General features: G+C 47.1%; 1 protein-coding gene across 1 annotated transcript in view; it reads left to right on the top strand.

Moving 5' to 3' along the window:
• The first annotated feature begins 14,978 nt into the window (after nucleotides 1-14,978).
• Nucleotides 14,979-22,879, top strand: part of pskh1 (protein serine kinase H1) — a 59,138-nt gene continuing 51,237 nt past the window's right edge. The window contains exons 1-2 of the mRNA XM_038806814.1: nucleotides 14,979-15,138; nucleotides 15,401-16,422. Of these exons, the coding sequence (XP_038662742.1) occupies nucleotides 15,481-16,422 (942 nt within the window). The 5' untranslated portion in view covers nucleotides 14,979-15,138; nucleotides 15,401-15,480. The remainder of the gene's footprint in view (nucleotides 15,139-15,400; nucleotides 16,423-22,879) is intronic.

The raw sequence follows: 22,879 nt of genomic DNA, 5'->3' as shown, positions 1-22,879 counted from the left end.
AAATACACTGGGACAGGATATACAATTTTCTTTAACGATGTTCAGAAAATATGTTAAGAGAAAAAGGGGGATGTGGTGATCACAAGTTAACCAGATGCAACACAACTGAGCGACCACTAGAGGGAGCACGGGAGAGCCATATAAATACATCAGGACAGGAAGTGAGGACACACTCTTCACAGCAAGCAAAGCTGGTAGTTAGCACTGGAAGGTAGTTCTAGGTCGAGCTCTGGAAACTGAACGAACTCACAATAAAGCATCTTCTCCACACTTGAGACTACGAGCTTTATTAAGATACGAGGAACAACACAGTGACTGCCATATTGTAATTCACTGATGAGGCTACAACATTGGGAGAGATCGCAGGCAGAACCAGCAGTTGCTGGAGTTAACTAGAAAAGACGCAGTTGAGCCCAGAGAAGGCTTGAATAAAAATAAAATCACTGGAAGAACTTAAGGAGTTTGCAAAAATGGGGTATGATTAATGGAGGGAAAAATATTAACAGAACCTCACAGAAAGAGAAACAAAATAGAATTCCTACAGTGCAGAAGGAGGCCATTTGGCCCATCAAATCTGCACCAACCCTCCGAAACCGTACTTAGGCCCTCTCCCCACCCCATTCCTGTGACCTGCACACCTTTGGACACCATGGGACAATTTAGCATGGCCAAACCACTCAACCTGCACATCCGGGGGAGGAAAACAGAGCACCCAGAGGTAACCCACGCAGACACGGGGGAAAGTGCAAACTCCACACAGGCAGTCACCCAAGGCTGGAACTGAACCCGGGTCGCTGGCGCTATGAGGCAGTAGTGCTAACTGCTGTGCCACCGTACTGCCCAAGGCAGAGGCAGACATTCCTATTTACATTATTAGAACCCGGTAGTACCCCAGCCAAATAAATAAGCCTGGTGGATAAGTAATGGTTTGTCTATACGTAATTAACGTAATGGAATATTACAACGCAGAGTGAGGTCATTCATCCAATCAGTCTTACACTGGCTCTCAAGAAATGCTGGAGACATTCTGCACCGTCAGGCAGCATCTGTCAAGAAAGCCTAAATCTGCAGCTAATGCAGCAAGAATCCTTCCACAGAACTGATAGGTATTACAGATGAAGCGGATTTACAAAGAAACATCACGAGAAAGGGAGAACATGTAACGACCACATACACGAGAAATGTGTAGACTTATATTTGAAATGCTAAGGTGGTAAAACAGGAGGTAATTAAATAGCAGGAGACAAAAGTTGGTGTAATCAAAGAAATAAAGATGTATATGAGATTCTGAGAAAGTGGGAAAAGCTGAAGGAGATAGGAAAGTAGAATAGATAGCATGTGTGGATTCCCCACCATAGCACCAAACAGCTCTCCTCTGACTTTTCTTCTATTTGTAGTTGTTGTGTTTTCCCGTCCTTTCCCTTCTCCCTTGCTCAGTTCCTTTTTAAATGTTGGTCCTGAGGATTAACATATGGAAACATTAACTGTTTGGCTTTTGAGGGACTGATGCTGCCTAGCCTGCTAAATGTTACTTGGTTTACATTTCAGATGTTCAACATCTGCAATATTTCATCTTTTTTACCAGCTTCAGCGAATCTCATTTTAACGATGCAAGAAGTTTATGGACTGCTTTATCACTAAGACTGAAATCACTGATTAGTTGTCTCTGCCGCTTCTCTCCCTTCCCCTATCTTATCAAGCCAAACTTCCACTAACTTCCTCCTTGGCCTAACTCTAAACTCCTAACTTTTCTAATTTCTTTCCTATCTCCCCTCATTCCCTCTTCGAGCTCATCTTGTCCATGAGAATCATGTCTATTCCAACTAAACTGGTGACCACCCTACATCCCTTCCATTTCCCCAAATTAGCTGTCATTGTTAATGGTCCTCTCCCTTCAGGTATGATCCCCCTCTCCTTCAAATCTTCTGTCATCGCACCTCTCCTCAAAAAAGCACTCCTTCATCAGTACAGGTTTGCAAACTACTGACACATCTGCAAACTCCATTTCCTCTCCAAGGTCTTTGCACATGCTGTTGTCTCCCAAATCCATGAACATCTTTTCTGAAACTTCATGTTTGAATCCCCTCAACCTGGTTTCCGTGCCACCACAGTGTTGAAACAGTTTTTATCAGAGCCACAGATGACAGTCTATGTGATTGTGATAAACTATCACTCCTTATCCTTGTTGACCTGTTTATAGCCTTTGATGCAGTTTTTAAAAAATTCTTTCATGTTTCTCTAGCAAGAGCAACAATTGTTGCTCAACTTTAATTAGCCTTGAGAAAATGGTGGTGAGGATCTTTTGTAACATTTGCCTCCTTACTGATACAAGATTAGGGTGAGAGAGAAAATTCAATTATGAAGCTACTTTATTGAGGCAAAGTTGGGCCAAATGGCCTCCTTCTGCACTGTAGGGATTCTGTGGAAAGTTAGGACAAGCTGAGAAGCACAATAAACTCAGGCAGTGATTGAGAGTCTAACTCAGGTTATATACGTCCCATATCAGATCTGAGCAGTAGAGCACTCTTCTCTTACATTTTCAGTCTTCTTGGTCTTACCCTCTCCTACCTGTTCCTCTATTAGATGTGATCAGCTGCTCTTGTCAAACTGACCCTCCTGAGGCACCCAACCAGAATTGTAATTATACACCTCACAACTCACTCTTACATTTCTTGACGAATCATGAAGTGTTCACATGAGCATCACTTAACTGTTAATGAATGTATGGATATCCTTCCATTACAATTCACAATTTCCATTATTAACCATCAACCAAAGTTCTGTTTGTGGTTATCGAAATTCCTCAGTCCAGGTTTATGGCATCCTGTTTTTCACAAAGAATACAATGGAGTTCCATCTATTATAGAATTTCACCTTGCTGAAGCAGTTTCGTAGCGTGACATTGCTTCACCTGATTTCTTTTTACCTGAGCATGAGCTCACAACCATACACACCAATACATAATTTCTACAAACTAACAAAACATAATCCTTCTTAAACCGCTGCAGTCCATCTGTTGTAGATACACTTGGCGTGCCATTAAGAAGGGAGTTCCAGGATTTTGGTCCAGCAACAGTGAAGGAACAGCAATATGGTTCCAAATCAGTATGGTGTGTGGCCTGGAGGAGAGCCTGCAGGATCAGTGTTCCCAGACCTCGATCTGCAGCCCTTGTCCTTCTAGGTGGTAGAGGTTGCCTGTTAGAAAGGTATTTTTAAAGGATCCTTGGGTGAGTTGCTGCAGTGCATCTTGTAGTTGGTCAACACTGCTGCCATGGTGCTTCGATAGTGAAGGGAGTAAATGTTTAAGGAAGTGGATGGGGTGCCAGTCAGACTGGCTGCTTTGTCCTGGATGGTGTTGATCTTTGTCGGCATTGTTGGAGACAAGTGAAGGGTATTTCACTATACTCCTGAGTTTTCCTTATTTGTTTGTGGCAGTTGAAGTGTGCCGGTGTGGGATATGCTTTGCGGTGGTGCAGTTGCTCCTGAGCAGGTTCTCGCCTTGCTGATGCTGTGCGCTGTGTCCATCGAAGATGTTGCCTTGGCTGAGGATCTCTGCTCTGCGTTGCAGGTCGTTAAAGCTCACTGTGAAGAATTGAGGCATACTTTTATGAGCGTAGTGGAGGTACACAAGGCCATTGCACTTGAGCGAGCACTTTCCCTGCTGAGGGCCCGCCTCCATGTTGTCAAAATCCTGTTGCATGGTGCGTCGTCCATCCTGTCTGGTTCAGGTGGAGAGGCAGTGAGCAAGGTGTGTCCCTGAGTCCCGTCCCTGGTGAGAAGTTGAAGGCAAGTTCCTGATTCAATTTGAAAATTGGCAGTCATGTTTTGGTAACCTTGATCTGGAGGCTGGGTGCATTGGATTCGATGGAGCACAATGTATCCTGTCTTCAGCACCAGGAATCGGTTGGGCCTACCGATCACTGGTTCTTTATTGTCCTGTTCTCGATGTTTGCTATGAGAGGTTGGAGGTGGTCAAACTGGTCGAGTTATTTCTCCCGTCCAGGGCCTAGGTTGTGGACCACCTGTGCGTCGGAGAGATGATATGGCGGAATTCTCCGGTCCCGAATGGGCTAGCAGCGGCGTGACGCCATTCGCGCAGCGTCACCCGCTGTGGACGCAGCGCATCACTTGACGCCGGGCGGCGTAATCAACGCCGCACAGCGTTACAGCACAAAAGACGCCCCCCCCGCCAGAAGATCTCCAAACATGGCCATCCGCCGCGCAGCCCCGAGGTTCCAGGAGCGCGACATCAAGGCGCTCCTGGACTCTGTTCAAGAGAGGAGGGAGGCCCTGTACCCCGGACATGGCCGCAGTGTCGCACCATGCCTCAGCCGGCGCCTGTGGAGGGAGGTGGCAGAGGTCGTCAGCGCTGTGGCTGTGACACTGAGGATAGGCACCCAGTGCCACAAGAAGGTCAACAACCTCGTCAGGGCAGCCAGGGTGAGTCCCCCCCCCGATGAGCGGCACACCCCCACGTGCAACTAACCCTAACCCTGACTCTACCCTAACCCTAACCCTACCCTGACCCTGACTCTACCCTAACTCTAACCCTAACCATAACCCTGACCCTAATCCTAACCCTAATGTGTTGCGACCTCTGCCAATATACGCGCAACCGCTGTTGTGCAGTCATATACCTGTCTAACACTGTTGCCCTTTACCCCTGCCACCCACCCGCCCGCCCCCCACAGGAGAAGCGTGCAGACAACAACAGGGAGCGTCAGGGGACTGGAGGGGGCACAGCTGATGAGAGACCACACTCCGTCCATGAGGAAAGGGCCCTGGAACAGGCAGGCGGACCGGGAGGTTGCCGATGCAGAGGTCGGGGGCCCGCCAGAAAGTGAGCCACCCATGGCCCCTCCCCCTCCCCCATATCCCCCACCCATATTCCCCATATCCCCTCTCCCCATATCCCTCCTCCCCCATATCCCCCATATCACCTCTCCCCATATTCCCCCCTCCCCCATATCCCCCGATCACCGCCCGCGTGTCTAACCATGCATGCTGTATTGTGTATTGCAGGACCAAACGTCGAGGCACCCGTCCCCGCGGATGCCGACCGCCCGCAGGCCCCCCCAGGGCGGCCACGGGAGAGGGAGAGACATGGAGCACCACGGAGACGACACCCGCGTCTGTTGCTCGTTTTACTGGAGTGTGATTAATACGCCTCCGTTTAAAGGCCGTGTGCTTAACACTACTATGGCTCTGTATGTGTAATTATGCTCGGAGTCGCCAGGTGCCGTATTTAGACACCGTCACAAGTATATCAAGGTCAGGTTCAAAGTAATAAATCTGTACACCGATTAGTAAGTCCAAACGATTGGTGTTTATTATAACAAATATAATAAATACACATGCATACGCTAAAGAGACTAACTTACTTCTAATACTAAACAACTAAATACTTATCTAGACAGGAACAGGCAAGGTCAGGGAACAAGGCCTTCGTCCCGTTCTTGGTCTGCAACTCTCTGAATCGTAAAGTTGTCAAGATCTAGCAAGGTCTGGATCACGTAGCGATCGTTGTATTGGCACTTACAGTTCGATGGCTGATGGCTCAATGGCTGGTGATGAAACTGGAGTCAGGATGCGATGTAACAAACAACAAACTCGGGTCGGAGAAGCAAGCAGTCCTGAGCCGAAGCAAAGCAGACCGAACCATGTGCGGGGTCTACTCTTATAGGTCCTAGAAGTCCGTGCCCCCTTGGGGCGGTTCTTTTACCTGCCAGGTATCAATTGGGCCTTTCCCAATCGATATCTTCCAAACCCCCCAATCTGAGGGTCGTTCCTCGATGGGTGGGGCGGTCCCTACGGCTCTTTGTGTTGGTTGCTGTGGCGCCATTCTGTCTGGGCGTCTACGCAAAAGTATCCATTGATACTTAAATGTTTCTATTGTGCGGGGTCTGGATCTGGATCACCTCATTACTATGCAGATCTGTTTCCATTTGCACCTTTGGCTGAAACTCTGCACCTGGCCAAAAACTGGTTTCTGTACGTGCAGAATGCAAATTAGTCTTCTGCAAACTGCTTGTCCTCACTAAGACTGTTTTTCCCTGCAGCCTTAGCAGTTCTCCATTTTGTAGCCCAGTGTCCATCTTAGATGGCTACATTGCCTCCTTGTGATCCTCACAAGAAATTGTGAAGGATCACCTATGCATGTTTCTTCGAGTGCCTTTGGGTGCCCTCTTTGGGTTCCCTGACCTTAGCAAGTTCCTGGGCGTCTACTCTGTCTTTAACTATGGCAAGAAAAATTTTATCTGACATTTCTACTTGGCGCTATGTCAAAGGGGACATGCATTACCAAAAACCGGGAACCTCTACCTATCACAACTACTATCCTTATCTCATTTTAAACATTTGATTACAGTCTAAAAACCTTATCCATTCACACCACATTACATATCACTTTCTGACTCGGCAATCGAGTTCGAACCATATAATACATCAGTGTTTTCTTTATTAACATATTGCTTTATTCATCAAGGGGTTGGGGGGATTGGTGAAACCGAAAAATAGGGGATCGAACTCTGTAAATGGTTGAGGGGCAGGAACGGGAGGCTCTCCTTTTCCATTTCCTCAACCTGAGGGTCTGTACAATGACGCAGAGAATTGCAATCACCAACAGTGATTCAATCACGTACGACATTGAGTACCATGTCATGAATTTTGTGCACCAGGTCTGAACTTCGCTGATCAGAGCTGAGCACGGGGAAGTTGGTGTGAGGGAAACATTAACGGCGGGGGTTGTGGGGGAAACGTGACTTGCTTCCACATATACAAATACAACATTTAATAGTAATAGGTAGGCTTCCATCATGGTCTTCTCTTCGTTCTCTTTGTCCTCTTCCTTCTGTATGGCCGATCCTTGCCGTGAACCCTCTTTCGACCTTCGAAAGCTATGGGATCAAGCACAGTATCTGTCAATACACAGTTTAATATTCGTACTTGTTAGTGTATCTGTCCTCTCATTCCAATTGACCCTTAAATGACTGGCCAAGTCACACCCTGTGACTCCCCTCATTTTTTTTTTCAAAAGCAAATTTAGGAGCAGATATACACCTAACAACGTTCCTCCTGCGAGCCGTCTCGCAGGTTTTGCAAGTTTACCATCTGAATGTTCCTGGATGTAAATAGCATGTGGGATGGCGGCCTAAGGGCTACCTAACGAAAAATGAAACAAAGTTTGGAAACAAAAAGGTCGGATGGGTTGCGTATGGGCCGCTACGGGTAAGATTTGGATGGGATCCCCGGGTAAGGCGTGCTGTGCCGTACCCGAGCTCAGCTGACCAAAGTGGGTTCTCAGACAGGGCGGGTCCTCAGTGCCGTTTCTCCACTGCCTGAGTAACCTGGAATGAACGGGCAAGAATGTGTTAACCGTGGGTTTGCAGCCTCTATTCACCGAATAGAGGGGCACCTAAAAACAAGGGAGGAGCCAAGATGCTCCTTGTGAAAAGTTGAGCTGTGCTCCAGACGTTTTGCCAATCATGTGAGCTGGTCACAATCTTTTCAGCTGAAAAGATCTGCAATCAAACCCTTAACATATTAAACAAGCAAACAAACATAAACTAACAAACAAAACATACGTGCAGGTTCCATCAGAAAGGATATCGCTTCCCTCAAGCAGTTCCTATTTTACATCATCTGGACACTTCACTTTTCCTCTGCCTCTGTGAACAGGGTCACAAAGGGGTTGCCGTATCGGGAGTCAGACACTGTGTCGTCCTGCTCTCCCGGATCCCACACCCTTGTGTGGATCAGGCATGCAATCTTGTAATTATGTGACCGGGGGTCACTTTCATCGTTACGGACAAGTCTGTATGAATTGTCCCTGTGCCATAGTGTGGGGTCTAAACTTGAAGGGGCTTTGTCGGGGTCGTCGGGGTCGGGTGGTGGGTCTGGGTACTTAACATAGGTGACCTCCATGGGGTCACCGGAGTCGGGGTCGTAGTCGCTACAGTGGGGGCTGTAGGGTTGAGTGCTGTGGCTGTCCTCAAAGTCAGTGTCAGTATCGCTGTCTCTGCTGTGGCAGCTTGTGGGCGTTTTGGGGCGTGGTCTAAAGTCAGTGGGCGGAGTCGTGGGCGAGTCCGATGATGAACTGGGCTGTGAGGGGGATGGTGGAAACGTGTCTCTAGTGGGTGGGGCGAGGTGTTCTGCTGCGTCTAGCAGGACATGGTGTGCATGGTTAGACTGTGTTTCATATGCCTTCAGTTGGTTAATATGGAACCACGCAGTCTTTCCATTGGGGTATTTTATCCTGTAAACTGAGGGGCTAATTTTGTCCGAAATTGAATACGGGCCTGAAAATTTTGGTGCCAAAAAACTGCTGGGGTTATACACAGATAGCATTACCTGTTGCCCAACCTGAAATTCTGTGGGGTGTACGTTCTTGTTAAAGCAGGCTGTGCTTTGTGTGCGTCGTTTTCCCAGTTGAACTGCGGCTGCGATCTGTGCAGACCTCACAGTCTCAACTAGGTCTTTAACAGCTTTCTCATGCGTGAGGGCCGTCACTTCGGGGCTAGTCATGTCCAGTCCTAAAAGGAATTCTGTACCTTTCATAGGGCGTCCGGTCATGAGTGTGTGTGGGGTGAATCCTGTGGATGTTGAAACCGTGTTGCAGATAAACATTAGTGCAAATGGGAGCACTGAATCCCATGTAGAATTGTTTTCCTGAACCATTTTTCTAAGGGTCGATTTTAGGGTCCGATTCATGCGCTCTACAATCCCGCTTGACTGTGGGTGATACGCAATGTGAAAATTTTGTTTAATGCCGAATATGGTCAGGACGTTCTTCATGACACGTCCTGTGAAGTGAGATCCCTGGTCCGAATCTATACTTCTGGGTAAACCCCATCTCGTGAAGATGTGGTGGGTCAGGATCTTTGCAGCTGTCTTAGCTGTATTCGTTCGTGAGGGGAATGCCTCTACCCATTTGGTAAAGGTATCAATTACAACCAGCACGTATTTTCAGCCATTCCTACAAGGGGGCAATGGTCCTATAAAGTCGATCTGGAGGTTTGTCCAGGGGCCATTAACTGGTCGAGTATGCCGAAACTGTGCCTTTTTGGAATACCTCGCCGGGTTATTCTGGGCGCAAATAAGGCAATTCTCGATATAATGGGTTACATCGGTCCTTAGGTTAGGCCACCAACAGAGTTGCCTGAGGTGCCTCGTGGTCGTGTCGATCCCTTGGTGTCCATGACCGTCATGGAACAAGGCAATCATTTGATTTCTGTCCTGCTGCGGGACCACATAAAGCTGGTCCTTGATGATCACACCCTCATGTGTGGTCAGAGCGTGTCTGAACTTATCATACTGTGGCACAAAAGTCCCTTTAAAAATCTCCCTGAGATCTTCATCCTGCTTCTGTGCCTCGGCTAAATCTTTAATGTCCGTCTGTGAGACTTGAACTGCACTCACAGGGGTGCTAGCTGGTGCGCTAGCTGGGGGTGTCCAAAAGTGTCCTCGCCTGGAACCTGCTTTTGCCAGTGCGTCGGCTTTTACATTTCCAGGGGGAGATGACTTATGGTGACTTCTCACTTTGATAATGCCAAAGGTTCTATCCTTCGCTTTGTCTAGAATGTGGCGGAGTAAAGGGGCTGATGGAAGGGGTTTCCCGTCTGCGGAGACAAAACCTTGTGTCCTCCACAGGGGTAGAAAATCCGTCAAACTGTTGCAAACGTATAGACTGTCCGAATATGTGTCTGCCGGGCTGGGGAAAGAATCGGGGTGGTCCACTATATAAGCTATGGCCGCGAGCTCTGCTGCCTGCGCGCCTAAGTGACCTGGCAATTTTAAAGCTATTTCTTCGAGTGCGCGACCCTGCGCGTCCTCGACATAGATGCCGCATCCAGTGATACACTCACCATCTAAAACTGTGGATGAACCGCTACAATTTCACATTCATGGGGCTGTCCTGGATATTGGAGGTTGTCGGCTAAAAATGTGCGTGTCCGGGTCCGTTTAACCGTAATGTCCCGTCCTTGTAAAATTAACGTCCACCTAGCTGCCCTAATCTGGCTAACTGAACCGTCCTTCAGTCGACCGTCTAGGAGTATCTGTGTGGGGGTGTGCTCGGTCAAAATGGTGATGGGGTTGAGTCCGGTAATGTAGGAAAAGTATTGAACTGCCCAGAAAACTGCTAGGAGGTGCCTCTTGCAGGCTGAGAATCCTTGTTCTACTGGGTCTAAAAGTCGGGAGGCATAAGCCACGGGTCTTAGCTGCTCGTGCCGTTCCTGAAGTAACACGGCCGAGAGGGTCAGATCTGTGCTCGCTACCTCTATTGCATAGGGGGAGAGTTGGTCTGGGACTTGTAGCGCGGGTGCTGCGCTAAGGGCTTTCTTTAACTCTTCCACAGCCTCTGTATGCTGCGGAAGCCATTCCCAGGGGGCTCATTTCTTAAGGAGGTCTGAGAGTGGGGCTGCGTTTGTCGCGAATCCATCGATATGGTTCCGACAGTACCCAACCAGTCCTAAAAATGACCGGAGGGCTGAAACATTCTGGGGAAGGGGCAATTTGACAATCGAATCAATCCTTTTGAATTCGATCTCGCGTTTGCCGTGCGTGATGACTGTACCCAAATACATCACTTTATTTTCCAATATCTGGGCCTTTCTGGGGTTAACTTTACATCCAATCGAGGTTAAAAGTTCCAGGAGCTCGGCCAGAAGCGTAATGTGCTCTGCCTTTGTGTCTGTCTGCAGTAATAGGTCGTCCACATACTGTACCAGACATTCGGGGCGGGAAAATTTTTCTAAACCATTCGCCAGCTGTCGGTGGAAAATGGAGGGGGAATTGTGGAATCCTTGTGGGAGGCATGTCCACGTATACTGCTGTGCTTTGAATGTGAAGACAAATTTGTACTGGCACCTTTGCCAATGGGATTGACCAGAAACCATTGCTAATGTCCAATACCGTAAAATATTTGGAGTGGAGTCCCTGTTTGAGCATGGTCTCGGGACTTGTTGCTACCGTGGGGGCTACTGCTGGGGTTACTTTATTGAGCTCCCGATAATCAATGGTCAGACGCCATGATCCGTCGGGCTTTCTCACTGGCCAAATAGGAGCATTATTGGTCGAGGCTACTGTCCTAAGTACACCTTGCTCCAATAAGCTACCTATTACTTTCTCTATTTCTCCCTCTGCTTCTAGGGGAAATCTGTATTGTTTCTGTGGTCGGGGGTCAGGTCCGGTAACGTGAACTTGTCCAGTCATTCTGCCGCAGTCGTGCCGGTGACTGGCAAATGCTGTCCTGTGTTTGTTTAAAACTGCTCTCACTTGTCTGTCCTTGTTTAGTGTAGTCAGGTCGAAAGAATATTCGCCTACTGCGCTAATCCGATTTGCGTACTCTCCTACTGTGAGAGTAGCGGGTGCTCTGTCTGACCTTGCCATTCGCCAGACACACTGGTTTACTGGGTCGAACGACAGGCTATGGGCATTCATAAAGTCTATCCCCAGTATGTGTTCTGCTGAACGGGGAAGATTTACTAAAACGACGGGGTGTTTGGTAGAGATGTTCCCTAGCTGGATTGCTACGGGTGCTGTAATGTGTCCCTGCTGTGAGTGACCTGTGAAACCACTAAGTGTGATGGTGGAGGTGGTCGGCCACGTGTCTGCCTGTGCCGTGGTGGTGGAATTAATTGTGGTGCGGGACCCTCCTGTGTCCCAAAGTAACTCTATGGGCTTCCCTCTAACCTTAGCTGTGACTACCGGTCTTCCGGATTGATCCCAAAGGGTGTCACAGACCCAAGTGGGGGAGCCCGAACACCGTCAGTCCGTTCCGTCCACATTGGTCTGTCCTGACTGTATCCCTATACTATGGATCGGCTTTGCTCTATTTCTATTCAGAGTGCCTGTCTGCTGGCCTCTCTGTGATCTTTGGGGTGCATTGCATTCCTTAGCCCAATGTCCTAATTGGCCACAGTTGTAGCATTCGAGCGACTTCTGTGGAGGGCTGTTCTTCCCTTCATTTACCCATGCGGGGCTTTGGTGTGCTCTCACTGCCTGAATGTCCGCTGCAGCCTGAGCTTCATCTGGGGTCTTTATTTTAATTTTGCCCTGAACCGATTGTTCCCAAGCGCGGGACAATCTTTTCAGAACCCATTTCTCGTTATGGGCCTCTTCTGAGGGGTCATAGCTATTGCAAGCACTCTGTCCTGCATCTGTGGCATGGGAAATTATGGTGCGCGTCCATTTGACCATGTTGTCACGGGTCAAATGCGCTCTATTTAAATCGCCGAAAACTGCGTTAAAATGGATCCACAGCCTTCCTGCAAATGCTGTGGGATGCTCTGTTTTCTTCTGTCTGCATTTGTTTAGTCCTTCAACTGGGTCACCTTGGTTATACCCTATGGCATCTAAAATGGAGGTGTGCATTTCCTCTAGTGTGCCTCCTCCAACGTTCTGTGGGTCGGGGAGGGCTGCTACTACAGACGGGTCTAAGCTCAGAACCGTGAGTTTAACCTGCTCTCTCTCGTCCAGGCCGTACATGGTTGCCTGCTGTTTCACTTTCGCGAAAAATTGGTGAGGGTCTGCGGTGGGGAGAAACGGAGTGATTTTCTCACACGCGTCCCTGAGTTGGGTTACAGTTAAGGGGGTGGTGTAGGTGATATCGGGTGCGCCTTCTGTGGTCGCTTTCCTTTGGGTGGTGACTGGATTCATAGGTGCGGTAGCTATTTGATCTGTGGGGGGTTGGGGTGCTTTTCTTTTCTGCTGCGCTGCTGGCGCACATGTTCCTTGAACATAGCGCTGCGCTGTCTCACTTAATTCCTGCCAGTCTGGGGCATTCTCCTCATCTAGCTGTGTTCCAAAGGTACTTTGGAACCCATTCTGCACTGAAAGCAGAGATTGCAGCTCCGCAATCTGCTTTCTACACTTGGCATGATCCACTGTGCTTTGTCTTTGTTCTGTGGTGGCAGCATGGAGTGCTCTTAAAGCTGCTTTTAGGTCAGAGTCCCCAGGGCGGCCACGGGAGAGGGAGAGACATGGAGCACCACGGAGACGACGCCCGCGTCTCATGCGGGTGTGGTGACGCAGGCGTGTGACACCCAGCGACGAGGGGAGCAGTCACAGGCCCCCGTCGCTAACGTATCTGCCTCAACCACCTCACTTGGCAGTGCATTCCAGGCTACCACCACCCACTGTGTAAAAAACTTCCCCCGCACATTTCCACTGAAACCTTTCCCCCATCACCTTGAATTTGTGCCCCCCTATAATTGTCATTTCTACCCTGGCAAAAGGCCTCCAAATGTTCACCCTATCCATACCCCTAATAATTTTATAAACTTCTATCCGGTCGCCCCTCAGCCTCCGTCTCTCTAGGGAGAACAATCCAAGTTTATTCAATCTCTCCTCATAGCTAATACACTCCATACCAGGCAACATCCTGGTAAACCTTTTCTGTACTCTCTTCAAAGCCTCCATGTCCTTCTGGTAGTAAGGTGACCAGAATTGGACACAGTATTCCAAATGTGGTCTAACCAACATTCTATATAATTGTAACATAATTTTCGAACTTTTATACTCGATACCCCGTTCTATGAAGGCAAGCATGCCGGATGCTTTCTTTACCACCATTTCCACCTGTGCTGCCACTTTTAAGGATCTGTGGACCTGCACGCCCAGATCTCTCTGTGTCTCTATGCTCCTGATGGTTCTGCCATTTATTTTATAGCTCCCATCTGAATTGGATCTACCAAAATGCAGCACATTGCATTTGTCCGTGTTAAATTCCATCTGCCATTTCTCTGCCCAATTTTGCAGCCCATCTATATCCTGTTGTATTCTCTGACAATCTTCATCAATATCCGCAACTCCTGCAATCTTAGTATCATCTGCAAACTGGCTAATCAGACCCACTACATTTTCTTCCAAGTCATTTATATATATTACAAAAAGCAGAGGTCCTAGTAGTGATCCCTGCAGAACACCACCAGTTACAGACCTCCATTCGGAAAATTACCCTTCCACTGCTACCCTCTGTCTTCTATGGCCAAGCCAGTTCTGGATCCATCCAGCTAGTTCACCTTTGACCCCATGTGGTCTAATCTGTTGCACCAGCCTGCCATGAGGGACCTTATCAAATGCTTTACTAAAGTCCATGTAGACAACATCCATAGCCCTTCCCTCGTCAATCATTTTTGTCACCTCCTCAAAAAATTCAATCAAATTACTGAGACATGACCTCCCTCGTACAAAACCATGCCGTCTGTCCGTAATAAGACCATTCACTTCCAAATGTGCACAGATCCTATCTCTGAGAATCTTTTCCAACAATTTCACTATCACTGACGTCAAGCTCACTGGCCCATAATTACCCGGATTATCCTTGCAACCCTTCTTAAATAACGGTACAACTTTGGCTGTCCTCGAATCCTCTGGGATCTCACCTGTGGCCAATGAGGACACAAAGATTTCTGTCAGAGGCCCAGCGATTTCATCTCTTGTCTCTCTGAAAAATCTGGGATAGATGCCATCTGGCCCTGGGGACTTGTCTACTTGAACGGTACCTTGAGCATTCCTGATTTCAATCGTTCCACCAATGCCTTCAGCTGCAATGCATAGTGGCAGCAATGTGCACTATCTCCAAGATACACTGCAACAGTTTGCTCCTTCAATAGCACCTTCCAAATCATGACCCTTACCACTTAAAAGGGTAAAGGCAGCAGATTCACCCCCTGCAGGTTCCCCTCCAAGCCATATATCATCCTGACTTAGAATTATATCCTTGTTTTTTCGCGGTCCACAGGCGATAACCCTGGAACTCCCTCCCTAACAGCACTGTGGGCGCACCTACACACTACTGCTCAAGGGCAGTTAAGGATGGGCATTTGTCGGACTCGTCATCGATGGTCACATCCCCAGTGAACCGATCAGTACAATCTCCCGGAGGGTTGGCAGGGCGAATGATTGACATTGCCATGGCAACCACAGTCTGGGGACCCGGAAGTGACGCCATTCCGTCGGGAGCGTGAGGTCAGGGAAAGTTCAGGAGGGGTTGGGAGTGTGCGGACCGAGAGGGAGTAGCGTCGCCGCGGCCCGGCCTCTCAGGCTGGGATGCTGCGCCTGGTACCGGCACCGGCGGCGAGCGGCACGGGGAGAACAGCCGGCCTTCATTGGAAGAGAGAGTCTGAGCAGAGTCAGGTGAGCGCCGTGCCGGGACGGGGCCGCCCGTGAAAAGGGGGTTCGCCTCCAAGCTGGGGCTGGGGGGTGAGAGTTGATCAGGTTTCCCCCTGCACATTGAACTGAGCTTATTTTCCAACTGCATTTTTGTAAGTGGCAAATCTTTACGAAATAAAAGCCAGTTATTGCTACTGAATCTGTTGAGGATATTCCTTCTGACTTGTCAGCTGCAAATATTGCATTAAAAGTGGTTTGAAATGTGTGTATTTTTTTCTCATTGCAGAGGAAAGGTCAAAAGGTGCAAGGAGAGGGAGAATGATGAAGGGACGATATGCCTTCCTGGCTCGCTAACAACAAAAAGTGATGGGCTGTGGGACAAGCAAAGTGCTGCCCGAGCCACCTAAAGACGTCCATTTGGATCTAGTTAAAACTGTGGAGCCATACACTGGCCAACACAGTGATAAATACAAGCACTTTATTAAATACGATGCCATCAAGAGCGGTGGCAAGACAGGCCAACCACCGCCTCATCAGACTAATGCATACCAACAGACTGGACACTGGGACCAGCAGAATGATCCGAGGAGGAATAAAGTGGCCAAATACCGTGCAAAGTTTGACCCCAGAGTGACTGCAAAATATGACATCAAGGCACTGATTGGTCGAGGAAGTTTTAGTCGGGTGGTCAGAGTGGAGCACAAAAGCACTAAACAGCCTTATGCAATAAAATTGATTGAAACGAAGTACAAGGAAGGCAGAGAAGTGTGTGAATCAGAACTCAATGTCCTCAGGAGAGTAAGGCACACCAATGTCATACAGCTCATTGAAGTATTTGAGACTCAAGAGAGAGTGTATATGGTGATGGAATTAGCAACTGGAGGTGAACTTTTTGACAGGATCATAGCCAAAGGCTCCTTTACTGAAAGAGATGCCACCAGGGTGCTACAAATGGTTCTTGAAGGAGTTAAATATTTGCATATCCTAGGCATCACACATAGAGACCTGAAACCTGAAAACTTGCTGTACTATCATCCAGGTGCCGACTCCAAAATTATGATCACAGATTTTGGCTTAGCAAGCACTCGAAAGAAAGGCGATGAATGTCTCATGAAGACTACCTGTGGCACCCCAGAGTATATTGCCCCTGAAATCCTTGTGAGGAAGCCTTACACAAATTCTGTTGACATGTGGGCTTTGGGTGTAGTCTCCTACATTTTGTTAAGTGGAACTATGCCCTTTGAAGATGACAATCGCACAAGATTATATAGGCAGATATTGAAGGGTAAATACAGTTACTCAGGGGAGGTAAGTGGCATTAAACAGTGCATTCAATAAACATTTTGGAAGTAAGAAAAGTCACATGCATGGGTACACTAGAATCTCAGTGATGATTTCAATATTGTCATGAAACCTTGTTTTTGGATTTTCGGTCTGATTTCCTGATCTTTTGGAGCTCATTTCACGCAGCAGCAATGATCTTAAAACTATTTTCTGTAATTCCAGTGCATTTTCATGGGTGGCACAGTGGTTAGCACTGCTGCCTCAGTGCCAGGGACTGACCCTGGAGTTCGATTCTGACCTCGGGTGACCCGTGGAGTTTGCACTTCCTCACTCTGTCTGCGTGGGTTTCCTCCGGGTGCTTCAAGTTTCCTCCCACAGTCCAAAGATGTGCAGGTTAGATGAATTGGCCATGCTAATAGTGCCCAAAGGTTAGGTGGGGTCGAAGCGGTGTTTGGGCCTAGATAGCGTGCTCTCAGAGCAAGGGCTGTTGCAGACTTGATGGGCCGAATGGCCTTCTGCACTGTAGGGATTCCATAGGATTCTATAATTCAGAATTGCATTTGTTGCAGGGTACCTTGCAAGAAGCAGATGTTCCAAGTACCCAAGACTGTGGGGATCAAGCCATTGAGGAGATTAATTTTTGTGCACTGTTTCTGTGTGCACTGGGCAGCACGTTCTCCCTGTGTGTGCGTGGGTTTCCTCCGGGTGCTCCGTTTCCTCCCACAGTCCAAAGATGTGTAGGTTAGGTGGATTGGCCATGCTAAATTGCCCTTAGTGTCCAAAATTAGTGTTGGGTGGGGTTACTGGGTTATGGGGATAGGGTGGAGGGGTGCTCTTTTAAAAGAGCTGGTGCAGCCTCGATGGGCCGAATGGCCTCCTTCTGCACTGTAAATTCTATGATTCAAATAATCTTTTTAGATTTAGGATGCGTATCACAATTCTGCTTCTTGGGGCAGAATTTTCCCAGTCCTTTGGAAAATGAAAATGAAATGAAATGAAAATCGCTTATTGTCACGAGTAGGCTTCAATGAAGTTACTGTGAAAAGCCCCTAGTCGCCACATTCCGGCGCCTGTTTGGGGAGGCTGTTACGGGAATTGAACCGTGCTGCTGGCCTGCCTTCGTCTGCTTTTAAAGCCAGCGATTTAGCCCAGTGTGCTAAACAGCCCCTTAGGCTGTTTAGGAGGTGGTTGTGAGGGGGGTTGCAGAGAACCTTTGGGGATCTGGCCCATTTTTGTCAATCTGTGCTGCCTCTTGCATTCCCCAGAGGCAGGAACGCATTGGTAACAGCAATGCATCCAACAATGGCAGGCAGATTAAAGAATTATTGATATAAATAACAGGAATTTGTCAAATGGACTGCGGTTTTGCCAAAAACACATGGGAGCCCACATTTTGTTTGCATCTCGCCTACTCGGGAGGCACAAGCAGAGTGGATCAGGGCCATACAACAAATATGAAGTTTTACCTTTGAAGGACTAAACTGACAATCATGGGTCTGCAAAGGCTTGCAAATGAATTCTCCTTCATCTGGGACAGGGCAGCGTGGGAGGAATTGGCTTTCAGTCACTTCATCATTATCATGCCTCCATCTTTGCTAGCCTCACCTATACCGTGCAACTCGGCAGCACACTGGCCCTTACAGTGGCGCTAATGGCTGTCCCTCACTTTGGGTGCTCTGTTAGACCCTCCCATCTTCTCAGTCCACCGGTCGCTCCTAATTGGACAGTGAACGCAGAGATGCCTTACTAATTGACCGCCCCCCATTAAATTAAGCCTACTGTTGCTCCACTGAGCCTGGGTTACTATATGAAAATGGTCTCGATGTGGGATACTTGATGCTTATTTCAAACTTCAGCCCTTGGCCTTACTTAACTGCTTAGCAGTATTCAATTCTTTGTTCTTTACTGAGCTGTCGACCAGCCTGTTTACTGTGTCCCTGTTTACTGTGTCCCAGGAGGTCACTTCGGTTTGGAGTGGAATTAACCAGTTGAAGGCTCTGCTTTGGTTTTTAGTTAGCTGCGATTTTGCTACTGTTTTCCAAACCATTTGTTAACCATTTTCATTATTAAAGCCAAACTCTGCTTGAAGGAGTACTGCTTATAATTTGAAAAGAAGCACAAAGGCAGTATTTTTGTTGCAATTCCATTGGACACATTGGCTTGGATTTTGCTGTCAGCGATGAAGTCACAGTGTTTGCTGTGCACCTTCGTGACAGCTGTCCATGCGATTTTCCCCGGCTTTAAATGCTCAGATTTTCTCTAATCCAGGATTTTAGTTAGTGTAATTCCCTGGACTGGAAACTGGGCAAGAAAGAGCAAGGCTCTTCGGCCAGTCAGATTGAACAGTCCTCACTTTGTCAAGCAGATTCTCAACCAGGAAATATTATATTTAAATCATATACAGAGAGAAAGAGAAAGATTCTGATCTTAATTGGACTCAATTAACAGAGAAAAATAAAGAGCAAAACAATTTAAATTTGAATTGTCATTGAGAGAATGAAACCCCGCAATTGTGGAAGGGCCAGAGAGTTTGTTTGGCAGTAATTGAGTCCTCTTCCCTAGATCAGGCTCCTGCCGATTAATTGCCAAAGCAAGGATAAGTGCTGTGATACTTTACTATGGGAAGGGCAGAGAGGTAGACCTCGAGTTTACCTGAGCCAGAACAGGGATAAAACCCAATGCTGTTGGTGTTAATCTGATTCACACCCTAGCCGTCTAGCCAACTGAGCTAACTAGCAATGCCCCCTCCCTGTTATCAGTTATCATACCATTAAAAATGTGCTTCCTCCCAAATGCTTCAATCCAAACTTTACTTTGCCATTTTTGGTGTGGGCAGGTGGCATGGCGCAAATATTGCATGCACTTTGTGCTGTAATGCAATATACATGCAATCCTGGACCTGATTTAAAAAATAAATAAATTTAGAGTACCCACTTTTTTTTCAACTAAGGACAATTTAGCATGGCCAATCTACCTACCCTGCATATCTTTGGGTTGTGGGGGTACTGGGAGAATGTGCAAACTCCACAGAGACAGTGACTCGGGGCCGGGGTCGAACCCGGGTCCTTGGCGCACTGCTAACCACTGTGCCACCGTGCTGCCCCTTTGGCTGATTTTTGATGGCAGATTAAACAAAGCCAGCACAATTATTTGAAGGGTAGCTGGATCAACTTTAGGTACTGTTGTGCAGACTATTATTTGTAAATTTAGGTGGTCACAAATAGCAGCCGTTAGTTCTTAATTGGGCATGTAGTACTGTACTGAATTCCCTGAGGATGATTGAAGTCATCAATGAATTATCATAGTCATAGAATTTACAGTGCAGAAGGAGGCCATTCGGCCCATCGAGTCTGCACCGGCTCTTGGAAAGAGCACCCTACTCAAGGTCAACACCTCCCCCTATCCCAATAACCCAGTAACCCCACCCAACACTAAGGGCAATTTTGGACACTAAGGGTAATTTATTATGGCCAATCCATCTAACCTGCACATCTTTGGACTGTGGGAGGAAACCGGAGCACCCGGAGGAAACCCACGCACACACGGGGAGGATGTGCAGACTCCGCACAGACAGTGACCCAAGCCGGAATCGAACCTGGGACCCTGTAGCTGTGAAGCCATTGTGCTATCCACAATGCTACCGTGCTGCCCTAATGGCTTACATACCAATACTTTGTTTGCTAAAAACACAATTTCAATTGTTTCCCTGTGCATAATCCCCAATGATTTGAGTCTACTCTCGTCATACTGAAAGATTAATCATAAAGCTTTAAATTTTACTTTTGATTCAAAAATATCTCGGGGGTCAAAGGTGAACCTCCCAACACTAGTGCCAGGTAACTATATAATTATGAACTGTCATTTAACTTTACTGCCATTCGCGATGTTTAAAATTATTAATTAAAATTACCGACTTTTGTTCAAGTGGACCAGCATCTACTTCTTTCCAATCGTTTTTACAACTCAGTTTAGGCTAAGAATAAGACCTGAAAGAAAGGACAAACGCACTTAAAATTGTCAGTGAAAACTTACTTTAGTGACCCAGGGTGGCAGAAGGTGAGAAGTGAGATCCCACAGGGATTACTGCTAGGTCCCTTCACAATATTTGTTCACAAGTTAGACTTTGTAATCTAAAACACAAGTTTTGGATTTTGTGTGCAACAATTGAATTTGGAGTTGGATGGATAGACGATACTGAGGAGTGCAACAAATCACAACATTAGTAAACTCTGCAAAATGGAGCAAACTAATTTCGACAAGTGTGAGGTATGAATGTTTGATCAGAAAAATAGGGAGGTTATGTTTCCTTGGAAAATGTAATTCATGTGGGGTTAAGGAGCAAAGGGATCGGGAATACAAATTACTGCAAAGAACTTGGATTAACTGGACCATTTGGGAAAGAAAAGCAAACTGTGCACTTGAGATTTATTTTAGAGGAATAGAATAGAAAAGTTGAGAAGTTCTGCTAAAGTTGCATTCAACCGTGGTTTGTCCGCATATGAAGTAATGTGTGCAGTTCTGGTTGCCATATTATAAAAAGAAGAGAGAGGCACTGAAGAGGGTGGAAAAAGATTTACATTGATGATACCAGAACTCCCAAGGTTTCACCCACAGAAAGGATGAACAGGCCAGGCCTCTCTCATTTTGAAATGAGAAGGCTGAGTGATTAAATAGAGGCCTTGGAGAGTTGCTGCAGTGCATCAGGGCAGCAGGGTAGCATGGTGGTTAGCATAAATGCTTCACAGCTCCAGGGTCCCAGGTTCGATTCCCGGCTGGGTCACTGTCTGTGTGGAGTCTGCACGTCCTCCCCCTGTGTGCGTGGGTTTCCTCCGGGTGCTCCGGTTTCCTCCCACAGTCCAAAGATGTGCGGGTTAGGTGGATTGGCCATGCTAATTGCCCGTAGTGTCCTAATAAAAGTAAGGTTAAGGGGGGGTTGTTGGGTTACGGGTATAGGGTGGATACATGGGTTTGAGTAGGGTGATCATGGCTCGGCACAACATTGAGGGCCGAAGGGCCTGTTCTGTGCTGTACTGTTCTATGTTCTATGTTCTATCATCTAAATCAGTCGTCGCCAACCTGCAACCCTGTAGCCACATGCGACCCACCTGGGTTCTGAGTGCGGCCCATGAGATGTTTAGTTGACTTGCCAATGTGCAGGATTTCCACATTCCGCTTTATTCCGTCTGCGTAATTATTTTCCTACCATGTAACTAAAGTGATACCGACATAAAACAAGGGCAAGTGACGCGAGGTACTTGCTGATTGCACACAACATTGATTGTGAGAAACATGCCCAAAGTGTAAACATTTATTTTGTTTTTACCATTTGAAGTTGACAGTTCAATTAAAATATTAATGATTTAAGCATTTTCTATAACTCGTTATGAAATATTCAGCATGTATTAAATATATTCAGCCTTATTCATGGGGGTCATGGTTAGTGAACAAGCCTAACTTCAATCTTGTGGCCCACTGAGATGGAGGACCAATCATTCAGCCCAGTCACTAACCTAGCTCACTCATCACTGATGTAGATAATACACCCTACAGTAATGGTCGATTGGTGGGAGAGGGATTGAATATTTAAGGTGGACAATCGGGTGCCAAGCAGGGCAGGCTGCTTTGGTGATGCTGAGCTTGTTGAATATTGTTGGAGCTGCCCTCTTCTCGGCAATTGGAGAGTATACAATCACACAGCTGACTTGTGCCTTGTGGATGGTGGGCAGGCTTTAGGGAATCAGGTGGTCACTCGCCACAGTACCCAACTTCTAACCTCTTGTAACTAAGGATTTGTGAGGTTGGGCCAGTTTAAGTTTTAATAGTGCCTTTTTCTGCTAGAGTTAGATGACAAGGTGGGGGGAGGCTAAAGATGAGCACCAGTGTGATTGTTTGGACCAATATGTGCTGTATATTCTATGTAAATCTGACTGGCATATGGCAGTGATTAAACTGTCCCTTTGATCAGCTCCCTGCTTGTTTTGAATTACTTTGTGCGTTTGTTTGTACTGAACATCTCAATATTATATAAAATTAAAACAGGAAACACTGCCCGACCTGTTGAGTATCTGGGGAGAGAGAAACACAGTGTTAAAGATTCAGGTGTATATAACCTTTCATAAGAACTGAAAGAAGTTAGATGTTTAACAGTTTATAAACAGGGTACAGTGGGGAAGAAAAAACAATTGGACCCTGTAAATGGACAGAGGTCATTGACAAATGACAAAGGAGATGCTGGTGCAAGGCGAAAAAGGTGGAAATGTAAACAAAGGATGAGTGTAGAAGATATGTAAGTGTGATGGCAGTGCCATCACCATCATTTGCCATCCAAGAAAATGGGAACGGCAGTCATAGTCTGAAGCTGTTGAACTCTTGTGTTGAGGCCAAAACGATATGACGTGCCTAATTGAAAAAGTTGGTATTGTTCCTCAGTATTTGTTTTAGTGAATGACAAGTTACCTTTAAAGAAACCTTGTTTGTGGAA

Source organism: Scyliorhinus canicula, chromosome 9 (assembly GCF_902713615.1).
Source record: "Scyliorhinus canicula chromosome 9, sScyCan1.1, whole genome shotgun sequence".
Classification (NCBI taxonomy): Eukaryota; Metazoa; Chordata; class Chondrichthyes; order Carcharhiniformes; family Scyliorhinidae; genus Scyliorhinus; species Scyliorhinus canicula.
This window is presented reverse-complemented; position numbering and strand designations above follow the sequence as displayed.